The 12,295-nt window shown below is 39.2% G+C and overlaps 1 protein-coding gene across 5 annotated transcripts in view; it reads left to right on the top strand.

Moving 5' to 3' along the window:
- CPEB2 (cytoplasmic polyadenylation element binding protein 2) overlaps positions 1 to 11,588 on the top strand; it is a 71,662-nt gene extending 60,074 nt beyond the window's left edge. For all 5 annotated transcript variants that reach the window (XM_054999122.1, XM_054999119.1, XM_054999120.1 and 2 more), the window contains 2 exons: positions 1,925 to 2,106; positions 7,319 to 11,588. In XM_054999122.1, the coding sequence (XP_054855097.1) occupies positions 1,925 to 2,106; positions 7,319 to 7,546 (410 nt within the window). In that variant the 3' untranslated portion in view covers positions 7,547 to 11,588. The remainder of the gene's footprint in view (positions 1 to 1,924; positions 2,107 to 7,318) is intronic.
- The last annotated feature ends 707 nt before the right edge of the window (positions 11,589 to 12,295 follow it).

Below are 12,295 nucleotides of genomic sequence, written 5' to 3'. Positions count from 1 at the left end.
ACGTGCCCAAGGGTCAGGCTTTTTCATGGTACTATGTGGACCTGAGGATAGAAATGGGATATAGGAATGACAGAGTCTCTGGAATATAAAACAAACAAAGTAAACATTTATTTTTATAAGTAGCGTATCGGTTTTATATTATTTCTAAAACCTGATGGTTTCAAAAGTGTAGTTCTCAATTCTTAAATCCAGAGGAGTTAGCCTTGGCCGTTTCCACACACGTTGAATAATCCACTTACAATACGCTTTAGTGCACATTTGTAACTGATTTTCCATGTGTGGAACAAAAAATCCACTTCTAAAGGGTAACTAAAGTGCATTGAAAGTGCATTATTCAACACGTGTGGAAACTGCCCTTGTTAGTCTGTAGTAGCAAAATAGAAAAGAGTCCAGCAGCACCTTTAAGACTAACCAACTTTACTGTAGCAGAAGCTTTCGAGAGCAACAGCTCTCTTCATCAGATGCAACATCTGACTAAGAGAACTGATTCTCGAAAGCTTATGCTACAGTAAAGTTGGTTAGTCTTACAGGTGCTACTGGACTCTTTTCAATTCTTAAAGTTACTTTACTTAAACCCAGTCACATAGATCTTCTCTCAGGCGCACACACAGTTTGCCTGTTTTCTCCTGACTGAATCCTCTTTCACAAACACACAGTTCAGGCTTCCACACAGGTTATATTTCTCTCAGACAACATACACAAGCTCAGGCTGCACACAGTTTGCCTGCTTTCTCCTGACTAAATATTGATCTCAGAACTGCTTAAAAATACTCAGGCTGCACACAGCTTGCCTACTAAAACCAGACTCAATATTTTTCACAGAAATGCTTAAACATGCTCAGGCTGCACCCAGCTTGCCCTGACTGAATCTTTTCTCTCCGCTCCCAGTCTAAAACTGCCTTCACTCCGCCCACCCTCTCAGTCACCAACCGATCATATCACTCACTCACCCCTCTCTTTCACCCCCACTCTTCATCTATACCACACCAAGCATTTAAAGACACACGCACCCATTTACTTAAAATCATTACAATTGCTTTTGCCATTTGCAGATACATTGAATAGGTATTAAGAGCTCACTTGGTTTTTTTAAAAAAGCACTGTATTGTTAATACAAAATAGAAATGTCTGCAAAAACTACATTCTAAACGTATTCTGCAGAATTTTAGTGGGCCTTGTAGAAGGAATTCTCATGGTTGACCTGAAGTGATGAAATTAGATTTCTTCTCCTTATCAATTAAGGCTCCTTAATCTGAATGTAATAAACTTCTGTAATCAGCACTGTGCATAGTTTGGCTCAGCTAAAGTATTAATTAAAAAGTACACTTAAATGGTTAGCTACAGGAGGAAAAATTACATTCATAACTACTGTAGAATAACATGTTGTGCAGTTTCAGCAGAATCATACACAGACCCTGATTTCAGGATAATTTCACCCATTTGCTGTTTTATCACTCTTTATTAAAAACATATTGCTTGTAAATTGTGCTGTTATCACTTTATGTAAAGTGTATGCTATGGGAATTAGGAAGCTGGAATTAGAGCAAAACGAATCCTAAGATATATAATTGTACTAGAAATCTTTTGCTTATGAAAAAAAATGGGAATTTTTTTTATTACTCCTCCAATTCATGCACAACACCAGCAATACCCGGTGAATCATAATCTGGTGTCTTTCCCTGGGCTAATGCATCAGTACGCAGACTGGATTGATGCACGTCTGTTACAGGGAATCCTCCGCCAAAGTTGCAGCAGCATCTCGCTCGAGTTGGGAACTTCCTTTATGCTTCGCTTTATTTGTGCGACAGAGCACCGAAGCCAGTTTCATTTCTCCTCCGTCCTGTATTTTGTGACCTCACAGAAGTATTTCCATTTCATTTAAAGCACGACTGTAATTTTTCTTTTCTTTTTCATTTCCTTGTAGTGGAGTTGGCCATGATAATGGACCGACTTTATGGCGGAGTTTGTTATGCAGGAATCGATACAGATCCTGAACTGAAATACCCAAAAGGTGCTGGGCGAGTGGCTTTTTCCAATCAGCAGAGCTACATTGCTGCCATCAGTGCTCGGTTTGTTCAACTTCAGCATGGTGATATTGATAAACGAGTAAGTTATATGGAATCAGTATTAAACTAACTTCATTTCCCATGGATTAGAAAATGGCAACGTACCAAGTTGCAGCCTCGTGTCTGCTAGCCACATCTATAGAAGTTGCACAGGCTGCCCGTCTTCCAGTATAGCCCCTATAGCTGTGTCTGGTTTTTTTGCTCCTCTGGTTTCCTAAGTTTAAGGCACTTTTAAGACACCTTTGGGGGGGGGGCGTTCTCTGAGTTGCTGGGTTATAAATTAAATGAAATTAAGTTATTTATACCAGCAAGCTGTAAGTGGGGAAGGTAGTCAGATGTTATTTCCCTCTGGATTTGATTCTCATTAGGTATTAAGTCAGTTGGCTCAGAGGGGTTTTAGTTGCTGGTAGACAAATTTGCGTTCTCCCTCCTGTTTCTAAAATATTTGAGTGTACTTTTCCTTCGTAAGAGTTGTTCATGTTTAGTTGAAAACACTTACTAAGATGTCAGTGTGGGGTTGATCTTTGGCCTCCTGCATAAGACTTATTTTCACACAAGTGGCTTAAAGTTTAGGATTGCAATATAAATTTTGGTTGATCAGAGGACATGCATGCAGGAGAGCACTTCCTCACTCTCGGCACATCCTTGTTGATGGGGTTTGTGGTTGTGTGCTGCATTATTCTCCTGCTCAGTTCTGGGCTTTGGGAACCCAGGGAGAGATGCCTACCAGTGGCGTCATCCTCTCTGGGCATGCCCATCTGTGTTGTGCGCATGCACGCGAGCACAAACCCTGTCTGCCTCCCTTGCGAAGGCTCCAGCAGGATGCAGCTCTTTCAGTCTATTCAGTCCTCATTTGGTACCAGCAAATGCTTGATATGCAGCAATAAGTTAAATTCTGTGCATGGAAGCATTACTGCCTCCGCTCCTTCTTCCCACTGCAGCCTGAAATGCCCCCCATTGTTGACCGTGTGGACAGGGGACTCTCAGGAGCAGCATAAGTGGGGAGGTGACAGGCTGTCACATCAAGAGGGGAAATGGCACAAATTGCTTCCCTCCCCCTTCTGCAAGCAGACCTTCTTCATGACATCCACCGTTTTTTCTGGGACACTTGCTTTAAAGGGGGAGAATTTACACTGAACCTTAACAGATGCCTTTTAAAAACATGGGGTGTGAATGAGGCCATATGCAGGAGTTCCTTCAAACCGAGAAGTGGAGGACGGAATAAGTCTTGGGCTTCCATGCTTCCTCCTCCTTTCAGCTTACATTTCAGTGCTGACCTACTTCCTCATGACTTCTGTGTTGGCCAGCTATGGTTTGTCCTGTTCCTCAACTAGAATGAGGAAGCCTGGTTTAAAGGAAGCCTTGACCAGTTTTCTTGGGTTCTAGGAGCCAGCCCAAAGATGTAGGTGCCAGACTCATTTGTCTGTCTTCAGAGTTTTGTATATTATATTTTCTAATGATTGCTCCCACAAAACCTAATCCTAATCTCTTCACCATTTCTTGTAATTTGATTGAAGGCATGACAGAAGAGTTGCATATTAATAAATACAAGGATAGCCCGGTTGGCCACAACAAAAAATGAACCCCTAGCCATAGCCTAACTTCTCCCCATCTCTGATCATTCCATTATTGCTTTAAAAGCTCCACTTAATTGAATATTGGAGTGAATATAGAAAGCAATTGGTTAAGACATTAATTCATCCCCTTCCACTGAATGGTGAAAAAGTTAACATATAAAGAAGCAATGACAAGAACTTCATGCACACACGTTTTTATGCCATACAACAAAACATACTCTGATTTGAAAATGATAAACCAGCTTTGTCCTCTTTATTAAGAGACTTTATAATAACACCATGGCTGAAAATACTAGGCGCCACAGTGAAATTTCTAGGTGCCATGATGACCTGGCTTCTGGAATTTGTCAAGCCCTGGTTGAAAGTGCATATTCAGTTCTGAAGGACAGCAAAAAAGCATCGTTTGCCAGTTTGGACATCATAGCAAACTGATCTCTACTAGAATGAAAACCTGTGTCTGGTAGGTGGAGGTCATACCAAGTGTTGTTTCTAATTCTCCAAACTATAGATTGCCCAAGCAACCATAATTCAGTATTTTAGGCTCTTAAAATTAAAGCAGCTAAAGAGCAGCAGGATTCGAGTCCAGTGGCACCTTAGAGACCAACAAAATTTTCAGAGTGTAAGCTTTCAGGAGTCAAAACTCCCTTCTTCAGACTAAAGGAAAAATTATACACAGAAGATCAAAGCTGGGAAGATTAAATGTTGAATTACTTTAAGATGTCTCTCAGGGACCAAGATCAAGGTAATCCAGAGTATGGAATTCCCCATTACTATGTACGGATGTGAAAGTTGGACTATGAAGAAAGATGACAGGAAGAAAACTGATTCATTTGAATGTGATGCTGGAGGAGAGTTTTGTGGATATCATGGATGGCCAAAAAAACAAGTGGGTTCTAGATCAGTTCAAGCCTGAATTTTCCCTGCAAGCTAAAATGACAAAACTGAGGCTATCACCCTTTGGTCACATCATGAGAAGACAATATTCTCTGGAAAAGTTGATAGTGCTAGGAAAAGAGGAAGACCCAAAACAAAGTGGCTTGACTCAATAAAAGAAGCCACATCCTCCAGTACACAAGATCCGAGCAAGTCTATTAATGATAGAATGTTTTGGAAGTCTTTCATTCATAGGGTTACCATAGATCGGCGGTGACTTAACGGCACGTAACACACCCACAAAAAGTGATTTTAATTGCTGCACATTAGCCATACATAAAGTTAATTGTACATGTAAATGGGATGTGTGAATAGCCAGTCAAGAAGTGGTATAGATAATTTGTGAATATTTGTGGATAATTAGAAATACCCTGGCTGTTTTCACACTGCCTACTGGCCACGGAACATCGCTCCAAGCTCCCGGAACGACAGCATCTTCCTGGTGCGATTTCGCGTGAGAACTGCAGTTCTCGTGCGAAATCGCTCCAGGAGGACACTGTTGTTCCGGGAGCTTGGCATGATGTTCCATGGCCAGTAAGCAGTGTGAAAACAGCCCGTATTGTCGGTGGCCCCTGTCACATGGGGTTCACTGAATGCCTGCCTGTTGCTCTGACAAACAATTAGGAAAGACAGGTTGCAGATTTATTGTCGAAGGCTTTCACGGCCGGAGAACGATGGTTGTTGTGGGTTTTCCGGGCTGTATTGCCGTGGTCTTGGCATTGTAGTTCCTGACGTTTCACCAGCAGCTGTGGCTGGCATCTTCAGAGGTGTAGCGTGCTACACCTCTGAAGATGCCAGCCACAGCTGCTGGTGAAACGTCAGGAACTACAATGCCAAGACCACGGCAATACAGCCCGGAAAACCCACAACAACCAGGTTGCAGATTGTCTGTCTTTTCTTTTTGGAAAATAAACTTCCTTCATACTGCAGCTATATGAAGAAATTCTGCCACAAATTGGGAGGACTTCCGAAAAGGAGAATGAACCATTTCTGTGGTTCATAGAAGCCTGGACATGCTCGGATAGTAATGGGTTTTGCAGTCATGGAATGGTGGCTCATGTGTTCCCAACAGCCCTCTTGTCTCATACATGAATACAAAGATGCTTTTTATCCCTTTTCCAAGCACCTATTCTTAGGAGTACTCTCGGTGTATTCTCCTTTCCAGAACCATGGTGGAATACGAAGAGTAAATCTGCTTATGTCACAAGAGCTCTTTTCAGCTTAGTCTCCAACAGCCACAGACCCATTACTTGGCCATGACCAAACCATTTTCTCTCCACTTTAGTTCCCTGTCTGGATGAGGGTATTAACAACAAGCCGTGGACCAAATGGGTCTCTCTGCTATAAGCTTACTAATATGGCCTGAGAAGAACAATGCTCTTTAATTTCTCTTACAAGGATAGGGAGGGGCTTGCGGTGAGGAGGAGGTCATATGAGATAGGTGGAAAGAGCTGGAGTGCTGCTTTAAGCAATGCCACCTCTTGAAGACCACCATCATCAGAGTATGCTATCAGAGCTCATATTACTGTGTATTAAAAAGATGAATAATTTTCCCTGAGATCATGATAATAGCCATGTGCTTATATACCGCCCTTCTTGAACACATTAGTGCCCAGTCAGAGCGGGGAACAAAGTGTTATTATTATCCCCACAATACAGCTGGGGAGCTGGGGCTGAGAGGAGCTGCTTGTCCAAAGCCACCTGCAGAGCTCATGGCAGTAATGGGAGTTGAACAAGCAGAGTGTTGATTTGCAGCCCAACCACTTAACCGGTATGGTACAGCAGATCTCAAACTTTGTAACTGTGTGTTAATCTTGGCTCCCACTGTTCTCAAAACAAATGAACCAGTCATTCCATTTCCATATTGATCTGGGATGGAAAATTGTACTGTAACTTTTAAGTTTATTCATGGGACATTCTGTGAAAATGACTGGGTTTCTTTTACAAGCTCTGTTTTCTTGGAGTAGCGTTTCCTTCATCCACGAGCAAAACAGAGTCCAACATATGGAGTCCCTACTGCCAGGATTTAATTAGGGAAGGTTTTACCAAGTTATGTGAGTGGTTTAACGGTAGCATTTAATAGAAATTAAACACTATCTAATAGTACAGACAATATCTTTTGCTTGAGCTGTGACTGAACGGAGCATCAAACAGCTTTTGAGTCCCTTTTTTCCCACTGATTACCATTCTTCACATGACCACTCTTGAAAATATGCAGAAACCTGATAATTTGTTCACTGTTGGCGACAGTGGTACGTTTAACTGCAAAGCTAACTTCTGAGATTGTTTTTCACTTTTTGTTTGCCTACTGATGCCTCAGTATCTTAACAGTCTTCATTCAGCAGCTGTAAAACTATAAACAGAGCCTGTAAAGAAGGGAGACAAGCCGTGTTGTTTGATGTGGGGATCCTTCACAACTTTAGTACTTTCATTTCCACCCCCAATTTTTTTTTAAAATATAACTGGAGCACCAGTATAGCAGTGGATAGATAGTTAATCCTGGGTCTAAAATAGAAAGCTTTGCTCAGCCTGAAGTTCATTGTATTGCTTTGAGCTGCTCGGTACTGCTTGACCTGCCTCTCAGGAAATAAGCTCATGGATAAACGCAGGGTCCTTATTACAGATTCCTTGAAGGGAAAGCTGGGATAGAAATGTTAATCTAATATTTCTGCCACGTTCTGAAATATACACATTCACGGGCAGTTAGAGATTCCCCCCCCTCTGTTTTCTTTATTTAAACAGGTGGAGGTAAAGCCATATGTGTTGGATGACCAGATGTGTGACGAATGCCAGGGCGCACGATGTGGTGGAAAGTTTGCTCCCTTTTTCTGTGCCAATGTCACTTGCCTGCAGTATTACTGTGAGTTTTGCTGGGCGAATATCCATTCTCGGGCAGGACGTGAATTCCATAAGCCATTGGTGAAGGAGGGGGCTGACCGCCCACGCCAGATCCACTTCCGCTGGAACTGAGCTTGATTCTCCAAGATCCCTGTAAGGAAAGAAGAGTGCATGTGGCTTACTGTGTTTGAAGAAACTGACATGCAGAAGAAATAAGTGCATTTTTCTGCTTCTTACCCCAACTTCTCAATACGTGCATCTTTTTCAGCAGCCAAAACACTACAAAGCCTCTTGTTTTTCACCAAAACCCTACATCTCAGGCTTACTAATTTTTGTGATATTTTCATGTTAAAATAAAAAAAAATGTTTTTTTGTATTTTCTCCAACTTATTTTTATATGTAAAATTAAAACTAGATATGAGAATGTTTTTGCGTAGGGGCACAGAGTCTGCTGCTATATTTAGTGGGTGAAGCGTGCACTTATTTCTAAACATGGGTTTTTAAACTTCAAGATCTGCCCCAGTAATTTACCAAAGGTAGCAAAAATAGTGAAGATGGAATATGTCTGCTACAAAAAAGCTTATTTTTTATTGTTGCTATTTTCAGTGTATACGTCAATTTAAAAAATAGGGTTGATTTTTTTGCTCTCCATTTTGACTTGCAAGAAATAATACCTCAAGATAATCTGATTTATTAGCTATTTTTAAACATTTATAATTACAAGCTGTATTAGCTTTGCTGCTACATAGGTGTTGTGTGTAATGCCACCTATTAATACGGGATTGAAATGTTTCAAGATACACTGCATTACAGATTAAAATGCAGGCAGCACAATATGGCCGAAACTGCCATAGTTTTAGAATGTGAAAAATTGCATGTTTACTTACCTGTATACACCATATGCATGCACTAAATCTAACAAGGCGCAAGTTATTGCAATTTTTTTTAAAAGGCTCTGAAGTCTAGGTAGCATGAGCAAATTGCAAAATTTGTTACAAAAAAGACTTGCATGCATGATTGTGACTCAAAAGTTTTTTTTAAAATGTCCTACATGTGTACAATATGCAAATTAGTTTTAGATTAGAAAGTGCAGCCATTTTGTGACCTGGTTGGTAGTGGAATTCGATTTTTGCAGACTGGATGTAATATTGTAATCCCTGTGCAATTTTGTGATGTGTGATTCTAATTAATGTGGAGTGGCGTAGCATAGACATGTTTGAGTAAAAACAAAACTAGCTTTTTCTGGACTAATTTATTTCAGCCCCCTTAATCATTCATGCTTAAAACTTCCTCTACAAACCAAAGATGGCCAGCCCACTGCTAACCAGTCACCAAATGGGAAACTACTGAGAAATAATCCACATAGAAATGTGTTCATAAAAGAAAACCTGATGCTTTAGTAATAAAATCTAAATGAAGTCAAAATGGAGATGGTATAATGTACAGACAGCTAGTTGCATAAGCTAAAACTTACCTTTAAGACAACAGTGAAATCCAGTTTAAAATTGTGTGTGTGCTTGCTTGACCTTGAGTGCATTTGGTCTTCTGTCCAGCTGGGGTCACTGTTGCATGAAGTGTTGTTAGTTGACCAACAACCAAACAGTGTTTTTTTTAATTTTGATGGAGTTCTGATGACATGGCCTGCAGATTTTTGAGCAGAAATGAAAAACACACGTGTAGTTTCTGAATGAGAGAAGTTCATCGGCTGTGTTTTTGTCCATCTCCAGACATTTTAATGCAACTAGCCCTTATGTTTCAGTGGAAGGAAAGAGCTACTCTACAGTTTAAGCAAGCACCCAACAAAAGCAAATGCAGAATTTGAAAGTCTCTAACTCCTAGAGAGAAATGTACAAGGGTCTTGCTCTTAGCAACCCCTTGGGGACAATCCTTCATGTAAGCAAGTGTTGATCTTATTATATTGGTTGTCTGCAGTGTGCTTTTTGTACTGTACAATATGTGGTTCATGTCTAACTCTGCTGTTTTGTCGTGGTTGTAGTTCATGTTTTTAATGTTTTAAAGTTGACGCTGTTTTAAGAAGAGCTTTTTAACTGATTTATTTGTCAATGTTCCCTATTTGTTACTTAACCATAATCCTCCAGATTTTTGGGAGTATTCTTTTCTAACCTTTAAACCCTGCCAAACCTTGATCCATTTTTGACATTTGTTATGCACTATTTTTATATCTCTATGAGAGATTTTTTTCCAACAAGTCAGCTATTTTGAGGCACACCTTTTTTTGACTGATGGCATCTCCTTTGCTATACCTCAATTTTTGGAATTTAGAAAAGAGGAAAAAAAAATCAGTAGTTTTGCAGTGTTAATTATTTAGATATAATTTAATTCTGCAGATGTTTTTAACTTTATTTTCATATTTCTTGCTTAAAGTTTAAAATTGAAGAGCATTTACATGTTTTAAATAATGAAAACAAATATGGGAAAATAGAACACAAGTGAAATAATTGGAGATGTTGAAAAATCCCCCTCCCCCCCTCCCCCATTAAGCTGTTAATGCTAGGAATACATGGGGACACCTCTTCTTTATTTTTGGTATGGGTAAAAGTAATCAAAATATCAGACTGTGCTTGTCACTTCTTTTCTGGAGCTGTTGATGTGAATAGCTTCTGCAACCTACATGTTTCTTTTGTTCTTTCAATGATCGTGCTCTTAGGGCCCAATCCACCATGAAATTCTCCAGTCCCAGCACCCACTGGAACCTTTGTGGGAGCCTCGCAAGACCATAATAGCATTCTCACTCCTGTGTATGGAGCACTGGTGGGCAGGTGGATTGTACTCTTTTTCTCCTAGCGGTTCCACGCTGTTTTGGTTGGGTTCTTTTTTCTTTCCCCTCCTTTTTTTACAAATCATATTTATTTTACTATTTTTGTAGGAGATTAATTTTATTCTATTTTTGTATTTTTAAAGCTTCTTTACTTTATTTCCCCCAAAATGTGCATATTGCTGCCCAAACATATGACTGTGGAGGAAAAAAATACTTTAAAAGTCCACACTTTTTTTGTTAAGAAGGAAACATTTAGCATTTATATATTTGTGTATGGAAAACACTTGATATCTTATTCCCTGTTGCATCTGGCTGCACGGAGCCTCTCCTCAAAGATGCTACAAAACTTGAATATAACACATTTTGGAAGGCTGACTAACCTCGATTCTGTGTTGTGACGTGCAATACTGTTTCTAATGTTTGTATAAAAAGAATAACAGTGTAAACCTTTTTAAATGCAAATTTTATTTTTTTCATTGCATCTTTTGCAAATTTTATCCACAGTGTCATTTTTTACTGTCAGAAAAAGAAAACCCCTTTTGTCATTGCAAATATTTTTTAAAATCCAGAAATCTTTGTACTGATGTAAATGATCGTAGTTATTTTGGATAGTGTTTTGCTAACAAAAGGAGAGACTTTTTTCATGCATATTTCTATTTTGTTGTCTTTTGTTTTTGTTTTTCTTTTTGTTTTATTTCAGATAGTAAAAATACTTGGAATAATTTTTCATATTCTTGTCATTAATATTATTTTGTATTTTTATGTGGAAATATATAATTTTATGATGCTAATTGCTAAAAGTTTATTTTATGTTGAATTATTTTTGGAGCTAAAATCTTTGTAATATTAAAGCAACTAGTTTCTAAATTCCGAGTTTCTGTAAAGAATCGCACAAGTGGTTTATGGAGTGTTTGGATTGTAATTATAAATGGTTCTTTGATATGCAAATTAATATTTTCAGTTAATTTTATTTTGTATTGCTAATGGGGTGTTAAAGCAGTTTTTATTTTTTTCTAAATAAAAAGAAAACCCATGCTTTTATGGACACAAAGGGGACACTCCATCAAGCCCTGTTGCTGAGTTACCTCCCTTGGTTTCAATGGCACTTATGTTGGAAATCCATAAAAGCCCTATGGAAATGGAGGGGGGGTGTCACAGCAGCAGGGTTTGGTAGTTTGTACCCCAAGTTAATTGCCGTTGGCTTAAATCTTTTGTTAAAAAATCTTTTACTTAATTTTACTGTTATCTTCCAGGTGTCTAAATCTCCAGTCTGTCTGTTGTACTGGTAATTTAACTCTGTAATGGAATAGTTTGCTGCCAATTATTTATATATTAAGTAATTTTTAAATATTTGTAATATCGTTGACTGACTAATAAACTATTAAGTTATTGGCATATTTTTTCTCAGAGTTGTATTGCCTTGTACTTGAGTCACAGATTTTCAACTCACTTAACAAAAAAACTGTCATGCTTTCCACAGTCTTCGAAAGTTTTGGTACCTCCATGTAATTACCATTTCCCTCTCCACTGCCCGAACTCACATGCTTTCTCTTAGGCTGTTTTCACACACACAGGATAATGCACTTTCAATGCACCTTAGTGATTCTTTGCAAGTAGTGGACTTTCCTGTGTGAAACAGGAAAATCCACTTGCAAACAGTCTCTAAAGTGCATTGAAAGTGCATTATCCTACATGTCTGAAAGCAGCCTTAGAGTGGTTAAAATATTTGTGTACAAGCCTTTTAGTGGCATGTCTTAAAAACATGCTCTCCCGCGTAAATGGTGACTCTCTGCATGTTACTTGCGTGCAGTCACTTTGTCTTCATGGGATTTGAACACATGACCAGTCATTTTTCTCGAGTGTACAATGAATGTACCAGAAAACTGGCCAGAGATACTCTCTTTCTGTGGACATGCCTTTCTCACCTCTTTATTGCTCAAAGAAATGCACGGCCTGTATGTATTGTGCAGTTGTTATAAGAACAGAAGGCTCAACTCCATACTGAAAGATGAATCATGGCCATTGAAATTTTGTGTTCAAATATGAACAGTTCACTCAGTACTTCCTCCATACAATGTAGGGGGACAAATACAAGAGTCCAA

This window comes from Eublepharis macularius, chromosome 15 (genome assembly GCF_028583425.1).
Source record: "Eublepharis macularius isolate TG4126 chromosome 15, MPM_Emac_v1.0, whole genome shotgun sequence".
Taxonomy (NCBI): Eukaryota; Metazoa; Chordata; class Lepidosauria; order Squamata; family Eublepharidae; genus Eublepharis; species Eublepharis macularius.
Note: the sequence above shows the minus strand (reverse complement) of the source record. Positions and strands in the feature narration are given on the sequence as shown.